Below are 19,459 nucleotides of genomic sequence, written 5' to 3' on the forward strand. Positions count from 1 at the left end.
ATGCCGTCCCTGGAAGGGGTGCGTCACCTGAGTGGGTTGATTCACTGATGTGGTCATCCTGTCTGGGTTGGCACCCCCCCTTGGGTTGTGCCATGGCAGAGATCTTTGTGGGCTATACTCAGCCTTGTCTCAGGATGGTAAGTTGGTGGTTGAAGATATCCCTCTAGTGGTGTGGGGGCTGTGCTTTGGCAAAGTGGGTGGGGTTATATCCTTCCTGTTTGGCCCTGTCCGGGGGTGTCCTCGGATGGGGCCACAGTGTCTCCTGACCCCTCCTGTCTCAGCCTCCAGTATTTATGCTGCAGTAGTTTATGTGTCGGGGGGCTAGGGTCAGTTTGTTATATCTGGAGTACTTCTCCTGTCCTATTCGGTGTCCTGTGTGAATCTAAGTGTGCGTTCTCTAATTCTCTCCTTCTCTCTTTCTTTCTCTCTCTCGGAGGACCTGAGCCCTAGGACCATGCCCCAGGACTACCTGACATGATGACTCCTTGCTGTCCCCAGTCCACCTGGCCGTGCTGCTGCTCCAGTTTCAACTGACCTGAGCCCTAGGACCATGCCCCAGGACTACCTGACATGATGACTCCTTGCTGTCCCCAGTCCACCTGACTGTGCTGCTGCTCCAGTTTCAACTGTTCTGCCTTATTATTATATGACCATGCTGGTCATTTATGAACATTTGAACATCTTGGCCATGTTCTGTTATAATCTCCACCCGGCACAGCCAGAAGAGGACTGGCCACCCCACATAGCCTGGTTCCTCTCTAAGTTTCTTCCTAGGTTGTGGCCTTTCTAGGGAGTTTTTCCTAGCCACCGTGCTTCTACACCTGCATTGCTTGCTGTTTGGGGTTTTAGGCTGGGTTTCTGTACAGCAATTTGAGATATCAGCTGATGTACGAAGGGCTATATAAATAAATGTAATTTGATTTGATTTGAATCATTTGAGAAACCAAGGCTGTTGAGTCTGCCAATAAGAATGTTGTGATTGACAGAGTCGAAAGCCTTGGCCAGGTCGATGAATACGGCTGCACAGTAATGTCTCTTATCAATGGCGGTTATGATATCGTTTAGGACCTTGAGCGTGGCTGAGGTGCACCCATGACCAGCTCTGAAACCAGATTGCATAGCGGAGAAGGTATGGTGGGATTCGAAATGGTCAGTAATCTGTTTGTTGACTTGGCTTTCGAAAACCTTAGAAAGACAGGGTAGGATAGATATAAGTCTGCAGCAGTTTGGGTCTAGAGTGTCACCCCCTTTGAAGAGGGGGATGACCGCGGCAGCTTTCAATCTTTGGGAGGTTGAACAGGCTAGTAATAGGAGAGGTTGAACAGGCTAGTAATAGGAGAGGTTGAACAGGCTAGTAAAAGGGGTTGCAACAAATTCGGCAGATCATTTTAGAAAGAGGGGGTCCAGATTGTCTAGCCCGGCTGATTTGTAGGGGTCCAGATTTTGCAGCTCTTTCAGAACATCAGTTATCTGGATTTGGGTAAAGGAGAAATGGTGGGGGCTTTGGCGGGGTGCTGTGGGGGGTGCCGGGCAGTTGACCGGGGTAGCCATGTGGAAAGCATGGCCAGCCGTAGAAAAATGCTTGTTGAAATTCTCAATTATAGTGGATTTATCAGTGGTGACAGTGTTTCCTATCTTCAGTGCAGTGGGCAGCTGGGAGCAGGTGCTCTTATTCTCCATGGACTTTACAGTGTCCCAGAACATTTTTGAGTTGGTACTACAAGATGCAAATTTCTATTTGAAAAAGCTTGCCTTAGCTTTTCTGACTGCCTGTGTATATTTGTTCCTAACGAATTAATTAATCATTAATAACTCAGCAGAGTTCATGTTACTGTTTACTGGTTTGGGGGATTGAACACACTGACACAATCCTTCTCACAGTCAGAATACCTCCCAAAGGGAACCCTATTCCCTATATAGTGCACTACTTTAGACCAGAGCCCTATGGCACCCTATTCCCTATATAGGGCACTACATTAGACCAGAGCCCTATGGCACCCTATATAGTGCACTACTTTAGACCAGAGCCCTATGGCACCCTATTCTCTATATATAGTGCACTACTTTAGACCACGACCCATAGAGTTAGGGTGCCATAGGGATGCAGTTCCAGTTCTTCTCACACGGGGCCCTTCTCACAAAGAGCCCTTCTCACACGGAGCCCTTCTCATACGGGGCCCTTCTCACATCGAGCCCTTCTCACACGGGGCCCTTCTCACATGGGGCCCTTCTCACATGGACCCTCCTCACACGGGGCCCTTCTCACATGGACCCTTCTCACACGGGGCCCTTCTCACATGGACCCTCCTCACACGGAGCCCTTCTCACATCGAGCCCTTCTCACATGGACCCTTCTCACACGGGGCCCTTCTCACACGGGGCCCTCCTCACACGGGGCCCTCCTCACACGGGGCCCTTCTCACACGGGGCCCTTCTCACACGGGGCCCTCCTCACACAGGGCCCTTCTCACACGGGGCCCTTCTCACACGGGGCCCTTCTCACACGGGGCCCTTCTCACACGGAGCCCTCCTCACATGGGGCCCTTCTCACACGGGGCCCTCCTCACACGGGGCCCTTCTCACACAGAGCCCTTCTCACACGGGGTCCTTCTCACACGGGGCCCTTCTCACACGGAGCCCTCCTCACATGGGGCCCTTCTCACACGGGGCCCTCCTCACACGGGGCCCTTCTCACACAGAGCCCTTCTCACACGGGGTCCTTCTCACACGGAGCCCTCCTCACATGGGGCCCTTCTCACATGGGGCCCTCCTCACACAGGGCCCTTCTCACACGGGGCCTTTCTCACACGGAGCCCTCCTCACACGGGGCCCTTCTCACACGGGGCCCTTCTCACACGGGGCCCTTCTCACACGGGGCCTTTCTCACACGGGCCCTCCTCACACGGGGCCCTTCTCACACGGGGCCCTTCTCACACGGAGCCCTCCTCACACGGAGCCCTCCTCACACGGAGCCCTCCTCACATGGGGCCCTTCTCACACGGGGCCCTTCTCACACGGGGCCCTTCTCACATGGGGCCCTCCTCACACGGGGCCCTTCTCACACGGGGCCCTTCTCACACGGGGCCCTTCTCACACGGAGCCCTCCTGACACGGGGCCCTTCTCACACGGGGCCCTTCTCACACGGAGCCCTTCTCACTTTGGTCATTCCTGATTTAGGAGATTCCTATCATTCTTTCCGACCACTAGTGACTGGTTAGATATTACCTAGGATAGGGTTAATCTGGTAATCTATCTCAGTTTATGGTGTCATTTAGTGTCTGGTTAGAGATTACCCAGGATAGGGTTAATCTGGTAATCTATCTCAGTTTATGGTGTCATTTAGGTTCTGGTTAGAGATTACCCAGGTCAGATCAGGTAATGTGTGTGTCCTCACCCACTGTAGCCTGTGTGTGTGTGTGTGTGTGTGTGTGTGTGTGTGTGTGTGTGTGTGTGTGTCCTCACCCAGTGTAGCCTGTGTGTGTGTGTCCTCACCCAGTGTAGCATGTGTGTGTGTCCTCACCCAGTGTAGCCTGTGTGTGTGTGTCCTCACCCAGTGTAGCATGTGTGTGTGTCCTCACCCAGTGTAGCCTGTGTGTGTGTGTCCTCACCCAGTGTAGCATGTGTGTGTGTCCTCACCCAGTGTAGCCTGTGTGTGTGTCTCCTCACCCAGTGTAGCTAGCACCCCGCAGGCAGCCCAGACACACAGACAAGGTCCTACGGCTCCCGTTTCCAGCAGCACTGCCTTAGGGGAGATGAAGATGCCGGAGCCGATCATGGTTCCTACGATCAGACAGATCCCACTCAAAAGGCCCACCTGCAGAGAGAGACAGGATGTGGTTATGACAACTTCCTGTGAGGGTGATACAGGCGGTAGAACCAGCGATTAAACCCCCGGCTCCTGTTGGGAGGCTTTGTGTATGTGAAAGTTTTACCACTCAACCACGTGTCTTAATGTGTACATTTAGTTTTGTATTACCCCTGTTGGGAGGCTTTGTGTATGTGAATGTTTTACCACTCAACCACGTGTCTTAATGTGTACATTTAGTTTTGTATGACCCCTGTTGAGGCAAAATTCCTCAACAAACTACAGAATGAAGCAGTAGTTCTATTGAGACGTACCGACCCTGGGTTCCTGAGAGCCTCACAGTGCAAACTACAGAAGGAAGCAGTAGTTCTATTGAGAGGTACTGACCCTGGGTTCCTGAGAGCCTCACAGTGTAAACTACAGAATGAAGCAGTAGTTCTATTGAGAGGTACTGACCCTGGGTTCCTGAGAGCCTCACAGTGTAAACTACAGAATGAAGCAGTAGTTCTATTGAGAGGTACCGACCCTGGGTTCCTGAGAGCCTCACGGTGTAAACTACAGAATGAAGCAGTAGTTCTATTGAGAGGTACCGACCCTGGGTTCCTGAGAGCCTCACGGTGTAAACTACAGAATGAAGCAGTAGTTCTATTGAGAGGTACCGACCCTGGGTTCCTGAGAGCCTCACGGTGTAAACTACAGAATGAAGCAGTAGTTCTATTGAGAGGTACTGACCCTGGGTTCCTGAGAGCCTCCCGGTGTAAACTACAGAATGAAGCAGTAGTTCTATTGAGAGGTACCGACCCTGGGTTCCTGAGAGCCTCCAGGTGTAAACTACAGAATGAAGCAGTAGTTCTATTGAGAGGTACCGACCCTGGGTTCCTGAGAGCCTCACGGTGTAAACTACAGAATGAAGCAGTAGTTCTATTGAGAGGTACTGACCCTGGGTTCCTGAGAGCCTCCAGGTGTAAACTACAGAATGAAGCAGTAGTTCTATTGAGAGGTACCGACCCTGGGTTCCTGAGAGCCTCACGGTGTAAACTACAGAATGAAGCAGTAGTTCTATTGAGAGGTACTGACCCTGGGTTCCTGAGAGCCTCACGGTGTAAACTACAGAACGAAGCAGTAGTTCTATTGAGAGGTACTGACCCTGGGTTCCTGAGAGCCTCACGGTGTAAACTACAGAATGAAGCAGTAGTTCTATTGAGAGGTACTGACCCTGGGTTCCTGAGAGCCTCACAGTGTAAACTACAGAATGAAGCAGTAGTTCTATTGAGAGGTACTGACCCTGGGTTCCTGAGAGCCTCACGGTGTAAACTACAGAATGAAGCAGTAGTTCTATTGAGAGGTACTGACCCTGGGTTCCTGAGAGCCTCACGGTGTAAACTACAGAATGAAGCAGTAGTTCTATTGAGAGGTACTGACCAGTAAACAGCTTCCTAACATTCCTCAGTCAGTCAGCTACTGTTGTCAGAGTCACTCAGTAACCCTGTAACATGACTATACATTTACAGCTACCATACAAAGGCCTTGTACACAAGCCAGGAGGATTGATGTTGGTCACTCGAGTAGCTTATGCACTTGTAGCAAGCGAGAACACGAATGGAACCAGAATGCAATGTCATACTTGGTCAGTTATCACACGAATGGATCCAGAATGCAATGTCATACTTGGTCAGTTTTCACACGAATGGAACCAGAATGCAATGTCATACTTGGTCAGTTTTCACACGAATGGAACCAGAATGCCATGTCATACTTGGTCAGTTATCACACGAATGGAACCAGAATGCAATGTCATACTTGGTCAGTTATCACACGAATGGAACCAGAATGCAATGTCATACTTGGTCAGTTATCACACGAATGGAACCAGAATGCAATGTCATACTTGGTCAGTTATCACACGAATGGAACCAGAATGCAATGTCATACTTGGTCAGTTATCACACGAATGGAACCAGAATGCAATGTCATACTTGGTCAGTTATCACACGAATGGAACCAGAATGCCAGGTCATACTTGGTCAGTTATCACACGAATGGAACCAGAATGCAATGTCATACTTGGTCAGTTATCACACGAATGGAACCAGAATGCAATGTCATACTTGGTCAGTTATCACACGAATGGAACCAGAATGCCAGGTCATACTTGGTCAGTTATCACACGAATGGAACCAGAATGCAATGTCATACTTGGTCAGTTTTCACACGAATGGAACCAGAATGCCAGGTCATACTTCATTTGTGGTATTGTTATATTTGAAGAGCAAAATAATGGTTTTTACTTCACGTCCAAAGATTTATCCAACAGACAATTGGGATACATGTTTTTGGTAAAGGTCCCAGATTGATCTAGTCTGGTTTATTATTATCTGAAGTGGTAAAGGTCCCAGATTGATCTAGTCTGGTTTATTAGTATCTGATGTGGTAAAGGTCCCAGATTGATCTAGTCTGGTTTATTATTATCTGAAGTGGTAAAGGTCCCAGATTGATCTAGTCTGGTTTATTATTATCTGATGTGGTAAAGGTCCCAGATTGATCCCAGATTGATCTAGTCTGGTTTATTATTATCTGAAGTGGTAAAGGTCCCAGATTGATCTAGTCTGGTTTATTAGTATCTGATATGGTAAAGGTCCCAGATTGATCTAGTCTGGTTTATTAGGTTATCTGATATGGTAAAGGTCCCAGATTGATCTAGTCTGGTTTATTATTATCTGATGTGGTAAAGGTCCCAGATTGATCTAGTCTGGTTTATTATATCTGATGTGGTAAAGGTCCCAGATTGATCTAGTCTGGTTTATTATTATCTGATATGGTAAAGGTCCCAGATTGATCTAGTCTGGTTTATTATCTGATGTGGTAAAGGTCCCAGATTGATCTAGTCTGGTTTATTATTATCTGATGTGGTTAAGGTCCCAGATTGATCTAGTCTGGTTTAGTATTATCTGATGTGGTTAAGGTCCCAGATTGATCTAGTCTGGTTTATTATTATCTGATGTGGTAAAGGTCCCAGATGGATCTAGTCTGGTTTAGTATGATCTGATGTGGTAAAAGGTCCCAGATTGCTGTTCTGAGAGAGCCAGTGAGACAGAGTCTGCGTATGAAATGGCACCCTGTTTTCTACACAGGGATTAGGGTTCCACTGGGATGGGTTCACAGTGAGACAGAGTCTGGGAAATCACCCTGTTTTCTAGTTAGAGTTCAGTGAGAGTGAGAACCAGTGAGACAGAGTCTGCATATGAAATGGCACCCTGTTTTCTACACAGGGATTAGGGTTCCACTTGGGACACACTGGGATCAGTGAGTTCAGTGAGTGTGGAACAGACTACAGCAGGTTAAAACGGGGGGGGGGTAGAGGTTGGTACCGGCTGACACTGTAGTTAAAGCTGTCTGCTCTGGGCTGGCTGGCTGGCTGGCTGGCTGGCTGGCTGGCGGATTACAGTAATGACCGTGAGAGCCATTGGGGATCCTATGCTGTGAAACTCTACTCAGGCTCCCTCTCTGTCAGACACACACATTAGGGTGACCACATAAACATAAATGACAATGTCGAAGCTCATTTACTGCATTTCTATACGATTTAAAATCTCTAAAATGCTATTTGGAGAACAGCAAAACAAGCCAAAATGACCCCAGAGCCATTATCACCTTGGCTGCTGTAGGTTCATTCACCTCAGTCCACAAGGACACAGCCTGTTGGATATACAATCTACCTACCTCAGTCCATCTACAAACACACAGCCTGTTAGCTATACAATCTACCTACCTCAGTCCATCTATAAACACACAGCCTGTTAGCTATACAATCTACCTACCTCAGTCCATCTACAAACACACAGCCTGTTAGCTATACAATCTACCTACCTCAGTCCATCTACAAACACACAGCCTGTTAGCTATACAATCTACCTACCTCAGTCCATCTACAAACACACAGCCTGTTAGCTATACAATCTACCTACCTCAGTCCATCTACAAACACACAGCCTGTTAGCTATACAATCTACCTACCTCAGTCCATCTACAAACACACAGCCTGTTAGCTATACAATCTACCTACCTCAGTCCATCTACAAACACACAGCCTGTTAGCTATACAATCTACCTACCTCAGTCCATCTACAAACACACAGCCTGTTAGCTATACAATCTACCTACCTCAGTCCATCTACAAACACACAGCCTGTTAGCTATACAATCTACCTACTCAGTCCATCTACAAACACACAGCCTCCATCTCAGTCCATCTAAAACACACAGCCTGTTAGCTATACAATCTACCTACCTCAGTCCATCTACAAACACACAGCCTGTTAGCTGTACAATCTACCTACCTCAGTCCATCTACAAACACACAGCCTGTTAGCTATACAATCTACCTACCTCAGTCCATCTACAAACACACAGCCTGTTAGCTGTACAAGTCCATCTACAAACACGAGCCTAGCTATACAATCTACCTCCTCAGTCCATCTACAAGCACGTAGCCTGTTAGCTATACAATCTACCTACCTCAGTCCATCTACAAACACACAGCCTGTTAGCTTCATTCACCTACCTGTATCTACATACAATGAGCCTGTTAGCTGTACAATCTACCTACCTCAGTCCATTCATTCACACAGCCTATTAGTTATACAATGACCCCAGCCATTATCATCTGGGCTGCTGTAGGTTCATTCACGTAGCCTATTAGTTATACAATGACCCCAGCCATTATCACCTGGGCTGCTGTAGGTTCATTCACGTAGCCTATTAGTTATACAATGACCCCAGCCATTATCACCTGGGCTGCTGTAGGTTCATTCACGTAGCCTATTAGTTATACAATGACCCCAGCCATTATCACCTGGGCTGCTGTAGGTTCATTCACGTAGCCTATTAGTTATACAATGACCGCAGCCATTATCACCTCGGCTGCTGTAGGTTCATTCACGTAGCCTATTAGTTATACAATGACCCCAGCCATTATCACCTGGGCTGCTGTAGGTTCATTCACGTAGCCTATTAGTTATACAATGACCCCAGCCATTATCACCTCGGCTGCTGTAGGTTCATTCACGTAGCCTATTAGTTATACAATGACCCCAGCCATTATCACCTCGGCTGCTGTAGGTTCATTCACGTAGCCTATTAGTTATACAATGACCCCAGCCATTATCACCTCGGCTGCTGTAGGTTCATTCACGTGGCCTATTAGTTATACAATGACCCCAGCCATTATCACCTCGGCTGCTGTAGGTTCATTCACGTAGCCTATTAGTTATACAATGACCCCAGCCATTATCACCTGGGCTGCTGTAGGTTCATTCACGTAGCCTATTAGTTAAACAATGACCCCAGCCATTATCACTTGGGCTGCTGTAGGTTCATTCACGTAGCCTATTAGTTATACAATGACCCCAGCCATTATCACCTGGGCTGCTGTAGGTTCATTCACGTAGCCTATTAGTTATACAATGACCCCAGCCATTATCACCTGGGCTGCTGTAGGTTCATTCACGTAGCCTATTAGTTATACAATGACCCCAGCCATTATCACCTGGGCTGCTGTAGGTTCATTCACGTAGCCTATTAGTTAAACAATGACCCCAGCCATTATCACTTGGGCTGCTGTAGGTTCATTCACGTAGCCTATTAGTTAAACAATGACCCCAGCCATTATCACTTGGGCTGCTGTAGGTTCATTCACGTAGCCTATTAGTTAAACAATGACCCCAGCCATTATCACCTCGGCTGCTGTAGGTTCATTCACGTAGCCTATTAGTTAAACAATGACCCCAGCCATTATCACCTCGGCTGCTGTAGGTTCATTCACGTAGCCTATTAGTTAAACAATGACCCCAGCCATTATCACTTGGGCTGCTGTAGGTTCATTCACGTAGCCTATTAGTTATACAATGACCGCAGCCATTATCACCTCGGCTGCTGTAGGTTCATTCACGTAGCCTATTAGTTAAACAATGACTCCAGCCATTATCACTTGGGCTGCTGTAGGTTCATTCACGTAGCCTATTAGTTATACAATGACCCCAGCCATTATCACCTGGGCTGCTGTAGGTTCATTCACGTAGCCTATTAGTTATACAATGACCCCAGCCATTATCACCTGGGCTGCTGTAGGTTCATTCACGTAGCCTATTAGTTATACAATGACCCCAGCCATTATCACCTGGGCTGCTGTAGGTTCATTCACGTAGCCTATTAGTTAAACAATGACCCCAGCCATTATCACTTGGGCTGCTGTAGGTTCATTCACGTAGCCTATTAGTTAAACAATGACCCGAGCCATTATCACCTCGGCTGCTGTAGGTTCATTCACGTAGCCTATTAGTTAAACAATGACCCCAGCCATTATCACCTGGGCTGCTGTAGGTTCATTCACGTAGCCTATTAGTTATACAATGACCCCAGCCATTATCACCTCGGCTGCTGTAGGTTCATTCACGTAGCCTATTAGTTAAACAATGACCCCAGCCATTATCACCTCGGCTGCTGTAGGTTCATTCACGTAGCCTATTAGTTAAACAATGACCCCAGCCATTATCACCTCGGCTGCTGTAGGTTCATTCACGTAGCCTATTAGTTATACAATGACCCCAGCCATTATCACCTCGGCTGCTGTAGGTTCATTCACGTAGCCTATTAGTTAAACAATGACCCCAGCCATTATCACCTCGGCTGCTGTAGGTTCATTCACGTAGCCTATTAGTTAAACAATGACCCCAGCCATTATCACCTCGGCTGCTGTAGGTTCATTCACGTAGCCTATTAGTTAAACAATGACCCCAGCCATTATCACCTCGGCTGCTGTAGGTTCATTCACGTAGCCTATTAGTTATACAATGACCCCAGCCATTATCACCTGGGCTGCTGTAGGTTCATTCACGTAGCCTATTAGTTATACAATGACCCCAGCCATTATCACCTCGGCTGCTGTAGGTTCATTCACGTAGCCTATTAGTTAAACAATGACCCCAGCCATTATCACCTGGCTGCTGTAGGTTCATTCACGTAGCCTATTAGTTAAACAATGACCCCAGCCATTATCACCTCGGCTGCTGTAGGTTCATTCACGTAGCCTATTAGTTAAACAATGACCCCAGCCATTATCACCTCGGCTGCTGTAGGTTCATTCACGTAGCCTATTAGTTATACAATGACCCCAGCCATTATCACCTCGGCTGCTGTAGGTTCATTCACGTAGCCTATTAGTTATACAATGACCCCAGCCATTATCACCTCGGCTGCTGTAGGTTCATTCACGTAGCCTATTAGTTAAACAATGACCCCAGCCATTATCACCTCGGCTGCTGTAGGTTCATTCACGTAGCCTATTAGTTAAACAATGACCCCAGCCATTATCACTCGGCTGCTGTAGGTTCATTCTGTAGCCTATTAGTTAAACAATGACCCCAGCCATTATCACCTGGGCTGCTGTAGGTTCATTCACGTAGCCTATTAGTTAAACAATGACCCCAGCCATTATCACCTCGGCTGCTGTAGGTTCATTCACGTAGCCTATTAGTTAAACAATGACCCCAGCGGTTACAGCCTTATTTCCAAAATGGATTTAAATAAAACTATTTCCTCATCAATCTGTTGTACCCACTTCCTTACACTGGTCAAACACAGCTGGAAATCGGTGGTATTTATACTTTAGTTTGATCAACGTAAAAGATAGAAATGTGATATGCTAAAAACAGGACATCATGCTCTCTTGATCTTGATCTGACTTCGCTAGACGTTGCTGGAGCAGGACGGGATGTGGAAACCACTGTGTTGCTCTTCAAACATAAAAATATGGCGTCTAATTTGGCTTCTGTTCTGAGCGCCGTCTCAGATTATTGCATGTGTTTGTTTTTCCCGTAAACTTTTTTTGAAATCTGACACGGCGGTTGCATTAAGGAGAGGTATATCTATCATTCCATGTGTATAACTTGTATTATCATCTACATTTATGATGAGTAATTTCTGTTGAAACGATGTGGCTCTCTGCAAAATCACTTGATGTTTTTGGAACTAGTGAATCTAATCAGCCAATGTAAACTCAGATTGTTTTTATATAAATATGAACTTTATCAAACAAAACATGCATGTATTGTGTAACATGAAGTCCTATGAGTGTCATCTGATGAAGATAATTCAAGGTTAGTGATTCATTTTATCTTTATTTCTGCTTTTTGTGAATGCTTTATATTTCGCTGGAAAATGCCTGTGCTGATTTGTGGTTTGGTGGAGACCTAACATAATCGTTTGACGTGCTTTCGCTGAAAAGCCTATTTAAAATCGGACACTTTGGTGAGATTAACAACAAGATTACCTTTAAAATGATATAAGACACATGTATGTTTTAGGAATTGTAATTATGAGACTTCTGTGGTTTGAATTTGGCGCCCTCTATTTTCACTGGTAGTTGTCATATCGATCCCGGTAGTGGGATTGCAGCCATAACAAGTTTTAAGTATGTTTTAGAAATTACATTTACTTTTGATACTTAAGTACATTTAAAACTAAATAGTTTTATTTAAGTAGTATTTTACTTGAGTCATTTTCTATGAAGGTATCTTTACTTTTTATGACATTTGGGAACTTTTTTCAACCACTAAAGTTACTATGAGAACTTCTGAGTAACGTGTGTTTTTGCTCCTGCTGAGGTAGACTCATCTTCATCCTTCATCCTTCTAGCTGGCTTAGTAATACCAGCCAGAGCCCTTCAACGTTGCTGCACTAGAAGTCTCTGCCGGCAGCCACCTGACTGGCTGACACGTCTAAAAGGAGACTATTTACCAGTTGTGCATCTCCCTCCGAGAATCACTTTTTGTCTGTAGACACGGCATGAGCAGTGGGATGGTTTTAAAATGGTCTTTTGTCCAGGCATTACACACACACACACACACACACACACACACACACACACACACACACACACACACACACGGAGAGAGAGAGACAGACTAACACACATACTGTCCTCTACATTACTCACACACGCACGCACGCACGCACGCACGCACGCACACACACACACACACACACACACACACACACACACACACACACACACACACACACACACACACGTAGAGAGAGAGACAGACTAACACACACACTGTCCTCTACATTACTCACATCCTTCTGTAGCACGGTAGCCTTCACGTCTTCCTCAGCAGGCTTGGAGTGGGAGGCAGACATATTGGAGGTTGGGCCGGGGGCGGGGTCGGGGGCGGGGCCTCCATTAAACATGTCCTTCCTCTTCCTCACACTGCCCTCGTCCATGTCACCCTGCTCACACACACACACACACACACACACACACACACACACACACACACACGTAAGAGGACATTGTAAAGATGACAGTCAGTTCTCTTCTTGGTCTCATCAATTCACCGTCATTCAAAGACTCAATCATGGAGACAAACTGACAGTTAATGGCTGCTTCTCACGATGTATTGTTGTGTGGAGACACAGTTAATGGCTGCTTCTCATGATGTAATGTTGTGTGGAGACAAACTGACAGTTAATGGCTGCTTCACATGATGTAATGTTGTATGGAGACACAGTTAATGGCTGCTTCACATGATGTATTGTTGTATGGAGACACAGTTAATGGCTGCTTCACATGATGTATTGTTGTATGGAGACACAGTTAATGGCTGCTTCACATGATGTATTGTTGTATGGAGACACAGTTAATGGCTGCTTCACATGATGTAATGTTGTGTGGAGACACACTGACAGTTAATGGCTGCTTCACATGATGTATTGTTGTGTGGAGACACACTGACAGTTAATGGCTGCTTCACATGATGTAATGTTGTGTCTACCTTCTTGCCCTTTGTGCTGTAGTCTGTGCCCAATGTTTGAACCATGTTTTGTGTTGTTACCATGCTGTGTTGCTTAGGTCTCTCTTTATGTTGTGTTGTGTTCTCTCTTGTCGGATGTACAGTACCAGTCAAAAGTTTGGACACACATATTTTTTACTATTTTCTACGATGTAGAATAATAGTGAAGACATCAAAACTATGAAATATCACGTATGGAATTATGTTGTAACCAAAAAAGTGTTAAACAAATCAAATATATTTTATATGTGAGATACTTCAAATAGCCACCCTTTGCCTTGATGACAGCTTTGCACACTCTTGGCGTTCTCTCAACCAGCTTCACCTGGAATGTTTTTCTAACAGTCTTGAAGGAGATCCCACATACTGAGCACTTGTTGGCTGCTTTTCCTTCACTCTGCGGTTCAACTCATCCCAAACAATCTCAATTGGGTTGAGGTCGGGTGATTGTGGAGGCCAGGTCATCTGATGCAGCACTCCATCACTCTCCTTCTTGGTCAAATAGCCCTTACACAGCCTGGAGGTGTGTTGGGTCATTGTCCTGTTGAACAACAAATGATAGTCCCACTATGCGCAAACCAGATGGGATGGTGTATCGCTGTAGAATGCTGTGGTGGCCATGCTGGTTAAGTGTGCCTCGAATTCTAAATAAATCACTGACAGTGTCACCAGCAAATCCCCCCACACCATCACACCTCCACCTCCATGCTTCACGGAGGGAACCACACATGCAGAGATCATCCGTTCACCTACTCTGCGTCTCACAAAGACATGGTGGTGGGAACCAAACATTTCAAATTTGGACTCATCAGACCAAAGGACAGATTTTCACTGGTCTAATGTCCATTACTTGTGTTTCTTGCTTAAGACAAAAATAAGCAAACACTTTTGGTGTTCGCCAAAAGATATGTGGGAGACTCCCCAAACATATGGAAGAATGTACTCTGGTCAAATGTAGCTTTTTGGACATCAAGGAAAACGTTATGTCTGGTGCAAACCCAACACCTCCCATCACCCTGAGAACACCATCCCCACAGATTAGCATGTTGGTGGCAGCATCATGCTGTGGGGATGTTTTTCATCAGCAGGGGAAACTGGTCAGAATTGAAGGAATGAGATTCACCATCCAGCAGGACAATGACCTTAAGCATACTGCTAAAGCAACACTCGAGTGGTTTAAGGGGAAACCGTACATGTCTTGGAATGGCCTCGTCAAAGCCCAGACCTCAATCCAATTGAGAATCTGTGATATGACTTACAATTGCTGTACATCAGCGGAACCCATCCAACTTGAAGGAGCTGGAGCAGTTTTGCCTTGAAGAATGGGCAGAAATCACAGTGGCTAGAAGTGCCAAGCTTATAGAGACGTACCCCAAGAGACTTGCAGCTGTGATTACTGCAAAAGGTGGCTCTACAAAGTATTGACTTGGAGGGGGTGAATAGTTATGCACGCTCAAGTTTTCTGTTCTTTTTTGTCTTATTTCTTGTTTGGTTCACAATAAAAAACTATTTTGCATCTTCAAAGTGGTCGGCATGTTGTGTAAATCAAAGGATACAAACCCCCAAGAAATCCATTTTAATTCCAGGATGTAAGGCAACAAGTGGTTGACAACACACACACACACACACACACACACACACACACACACACACACACACACACACACACACACACACACACACACACACACACACACACACACCACACACACTGTACACACACACACACACACACACACACACACACACACACACACACACACACACACTGTAACAGCTGATGGTCAGCCAGCCTGACAGCTACGAGGGTTAAAGGTTTAATGTGGTGGAACACACTGAACACTTTGTGAACTACTGTCATTGGTTTACAACTTTATATGACCTGGTTCTGTTAATGATCTGTTACAGCCTCTATGATAGACAGACAGACAGACAGACAGACAGACAGACAGACAGACAGACAGACAGACAGACAGACAGACAGACAGACAGACAGACAGACAGACAGACAGACAGACAGACAGACAGGCAGGCAGACAGACAGACAGACAGACAGACAGACAGACAGACAGACAGGCAGACAGGCAGACAGACAGACAGACAGACAGACAGACAGACAGACAGACAGACAGACAGACAGACAGACAGACAGACAGACAGACAGACAGACAGACAGGCAGACAGACAGACAGACCAGGCCACAACCTAGTGTTCTACTGTTCTGTTCTGTTCTGTTCTACTGTTCTACTGTCATCTTCTGTTCTGTTCTACTGTTCTACTGTCCACTTCTGTTCTGTTCTACTGTCCTGTTCTGTTCTACTGTTCTACTGTCCTCTTCTGTTCTGTTCTACTGTCCACTTCTGTTCTGTTCTACTGTCCTGTTCTGTTCTACTGTCCTGTTCTGTTCTACTGTCCTCTTCTGTTCTGTTCTACTGTCCTCTTCTGTTCTGTTCTACTGTCCTGTTCTGTTCTACTGTTCTACTGTCCTGTTCTGTTCTGTTCTGTTCTACTGTCCACTTCTGTTCTGTTCTACTGTCCTGTTCTGTTCTGTTCTACTGTCCTGTTCTGTTCTGTTCTACTGTTCTACTGTCCACTTTCTGTTCTGTTCTACTGTCCTGTTCTGTTCTACTGTCCACTGTCTGTTCTGTTCTACTGTTCTACTGTCCTCTTCTGTTCTGTTCTACTGTCCTCTTCTGTTCTGTTCTACTGTCCTGTTCTGTTCTGTTCTGTTCTACTGTTCTACTGTCCTGTTCTGTTCTACTGTCCTGTTCTGTTCTACTGTTCTACTGTCCTCTTCTGTTCTGTTCTACTGTTCTGTTCTGTTCTACTTCTGTTCCTGTTACTAGGATATTCTGTTCTACTGTCTCACTGTTCTGATTTACTGCTAAATATTGTCCTGTGTTCTGTTCTGTTCTACTGTTCTACTGTCCTCTCTTCTGTTCTTGTTCTACTGTTCTACTGTCCTCTTCTGTTCTGTTGTAATGTTCTACTGTCCTCTTCTGTTCTGTTCTACTGTTCTACTGTCCTGTTCTGTTCTGTTCTAAATGACTGTCCCTGTTCTGTTCTACTGTTTACTGTCCTCTGTCACTGTTCTGTTCTACTGTTCTACTGTTCCACTGTTCTACTGTCATAAGGTTCTGTTCTACTGTTCACTGTTCCTGTTCTGTTCTGTTCTACTGTTCTAAGTCCTCTTCTGTTCTGTTCTACTGTTCTAAAGTGTTCAAAATGTAATGTTCTGTTCTAATGTCCTGTTCTGTTCTGTTCTACTGTTCTACTGTCCACTTCTGTTCTGTTCTACTGTCCTCTTCTGTTCTACTGTTCTACTTTCTGTTCTGTTCTACTGTTCTACTGTCCTCTTCTGTTCTGTTCTACTGTTCTTCTGTTCTGTTCTACTGTTCTTCTGTTCTGTTCTACTGTTCTACTGTCCTCTTCTGTTCTGTTCTACTGTTCTACTGTCCTCTTCTGTTCTGTTCTACTGTCCTGTTCTGTTCTGTTCTACTGTTCTACTGTCCTCTTCTGTTCTGTTCTACTGTTCTACTGTTCTGTTCTGTTCTACTGTTCTACTGTCCTCTTCTGTTCTGTTCTACTGTTCTACTGTTCTGTTCTGTTCTACTGTTCTACTGTCCTCTTCTGTTCTGTTCTACTGTTCTGTTCTACTGTTCTACTGTCCTCTTCTGTTCTGTTCTACTGTCCTGTTCTGTTCTACTGTTCTGTTCTTCTGTTCTGTTCTACTGTTCTACTGTCTGTTCTCTTCTGTTCTGTTCTACTGTTCTACTGTCCTCTTCTGTTCTGTTCTACTGTTCTGTTCTGTTCTGTTCTGTTCTGTTCTACTGTTCTACTGTCCTCTTCTGTTCTGTTCTACTGTTCTACTGTCCTCTTCTGTTCTGTTCTACTGTTCTACTTCTGTTCTGTTCTGTTGTTCTGTTCTACTGTTCTACTGTCCTCTTCTGTTCTGTTCTACTGTTCTACTGTCCTCTTCTGTTCTGTTCTACTGTTCTGTTCTACTGTTCTAATGTCCTGTTCTGTTCTGTTCTGTCCTCTACTGTTCTACTGTCCTACTTCTGTTCTGTTCTGTTCTACTGTCCTGTTCTGTTCTGTTCTACTGTTCTGTCTCTTCTGTTCTGTTCTACTGTCCTGTTCTGTTCTGTTCTACTGTTCTACTGTCCTCTTCTGTTCTGTTCTACTGTTCTACTTCCTGTTCTGTTCTGTTCTACTGTTCTGTTCTGTTCTACTGTCCTCTTCTGTTCTGTTCTACTGTTCTACTGTCCACTTCTGTTCTGTTCTACTGTCCTGTTCTGTTCTGTCCACTCTACTGTTCTACTTCCTGTTCTGTTCTGTTCTACTGTTCTACTGTCCTCTTCTGTTCTGTTCTACTGTCCTACTTCTGTTCTGTTCTGTCCTCTTCTGTTCTGTTCTACTGTTCTACTGTCCTGTTCTGTTCTACTGTTCTACTGTCCACTTCTGTTCTGTTCTACTGTCCTGTTCTGTTCTACTGTTCTACTGTTCTGTTCTGTTCTGTTCTGTTCTGTTCTACTGTCCTCTGTTCTGTTCTGTTCTACTGTCCTGTTCTGTTCTGTTCTACTGTCCTCTTCTGTTCTGTTCTGTTCTACTGTCCTCTTTCTGTTCTGTTCTACTGTCCTGTTCTGTTCTACTGTTCTACTGTCCTCTTCTGTTCTGTTCTACTGTTCTACTGTTCTGTTCTGTCCTCTACTGTCCTGTCTGTTCTACTGTTCTACTGTCCTGTTCTGTTCTGTTCTGTTCTACTGTCCTCTTCTGTTCTGTTCTACTGTCCTCTTCTGTTCTGTTCTACTGTCCTCTTCTGTTCTGTTCTACTGTTCTACTGTCCTGTTCTGTTCTGTTCTACTGTTCTACTGTCCACTTCTGTTCTGTTCTACTGTCCTGTTCTGTTCTGTTCTACTGTTCTACTGTCCTCTTCTGTTCTGTTCTACTGTCCACTTCTGTTCGGTTCTACTGTCCTGTTCTGTTCTACTGTTCTATTGTTCTGTTCTGTTCTACTGTTCTACTGTCCTCTTCTGTTCTGTTCTACTGTTCTACTGTCCACTTCTGTTCTGTTCTACTGTCCTGTTCTGTTCTACTGTTCTACTGTCCACTTCTGTTCTGTTCTACTGTCCTGTTCTGTTCTGTTCTACTGTTCTACTGTCCTCTTCTGTTCTGTTCTACTGTCCTCTTCTGTTCTGTTCTACTGTTCTACTGTCCTGTTCTGTTCTGTTCTACTGTTCTCCTGTCCACTTCTGTTCTGTTCTACTGTCCTGTTCTGTTCTACTGTCCTACTTCTGTTCTGTTCTACTGTTCTGCTGTCCTCTTCTATTCTGTTCTACTGTTCTGTTCTGTTCTACTGTCCTCTACTGTCCTGTCCTGTTCTGTTCTGTTCTACTGTTCTACTGTCTGTTCTGTTCTGTTCTACTGTTCTGTTCTGTTCTGTTCTCTGTTCTACTGTCCTGTTCTGTTCTACTGTTCTACTGTCCACTTCTGTTCTGTTCTACTGTCCTGTTCTGTTCTACTGTTCTACTGTCCTCTTCTGTTCTGTTCTGTTCTACTGTCCTAATGTCCTGTTCTTGTCTGTTCTGTTCTACTGTTCTACTGTCCTGTTCTGTTCTGTTCTACTGTTCTGTTCTACTGTTCTAATGTCCTCTTCTGTTCTGTTCTACTGTTCTAATGTCCTCTTCTGTTCTGTTCTACTGTTCGAATGTCCTCTTCTGTTCTGTTCTACTGTTCTGTTCTACTGTTCTAATGTCCTCTTCTGTTCTGTTCTACTGTTCTACAGTCCTGTTCTGTTCTACT

At 45.4% G+C, this 19,459-nt stretch overlaps 1 protein-coding gene across 1 annotated transcript in view; it reads right to left on the reverse strand.

The window, feature by feature from the left end:
- slc7a9 (solute carrier family 7 member 9) overlaps positions 1-19,459 on the reverse strand; it is a 98,112-nt gene that overhangs the window by 75,356 nt on the left and 3,297 nt on the right. Inside the window, exons 2-3 of the mRNA XM_065012502.1 lie at positions 12,942-13,094; positions 3,668-3,815 (exon numbers count right to left, since the gene is read on the reverse strand). Of these exons, the coding sequence (XP_064868574.1) occupies positions 3,668-3,815; positions 12,942-13,088 (295 nt within the window). The 5' untranslated portion in view covers positions 13,089-13,094. The remainder of the gene's footprint in view (positions 1-3,667; positions 3,816-12,941; positions 13,095-19,459) is intronic.

Source organism: Oncorhynchus nerka, linkage group LG27 (assembly GCF_034236695.1).
Source record: "Oncorhynchus nerka isolate Pitt River linkage group LG27, Oner_Uvic_2.0, whole genome shotgun sequence".
Classification (NCBI taxonomy): domain Eukaryota; kingdom Metazoa; phylum Chordata; class Actinopteri; order Salmoniformes; family Salmonidae; genus Oncorhynchus; species Oncorhynchus nerka.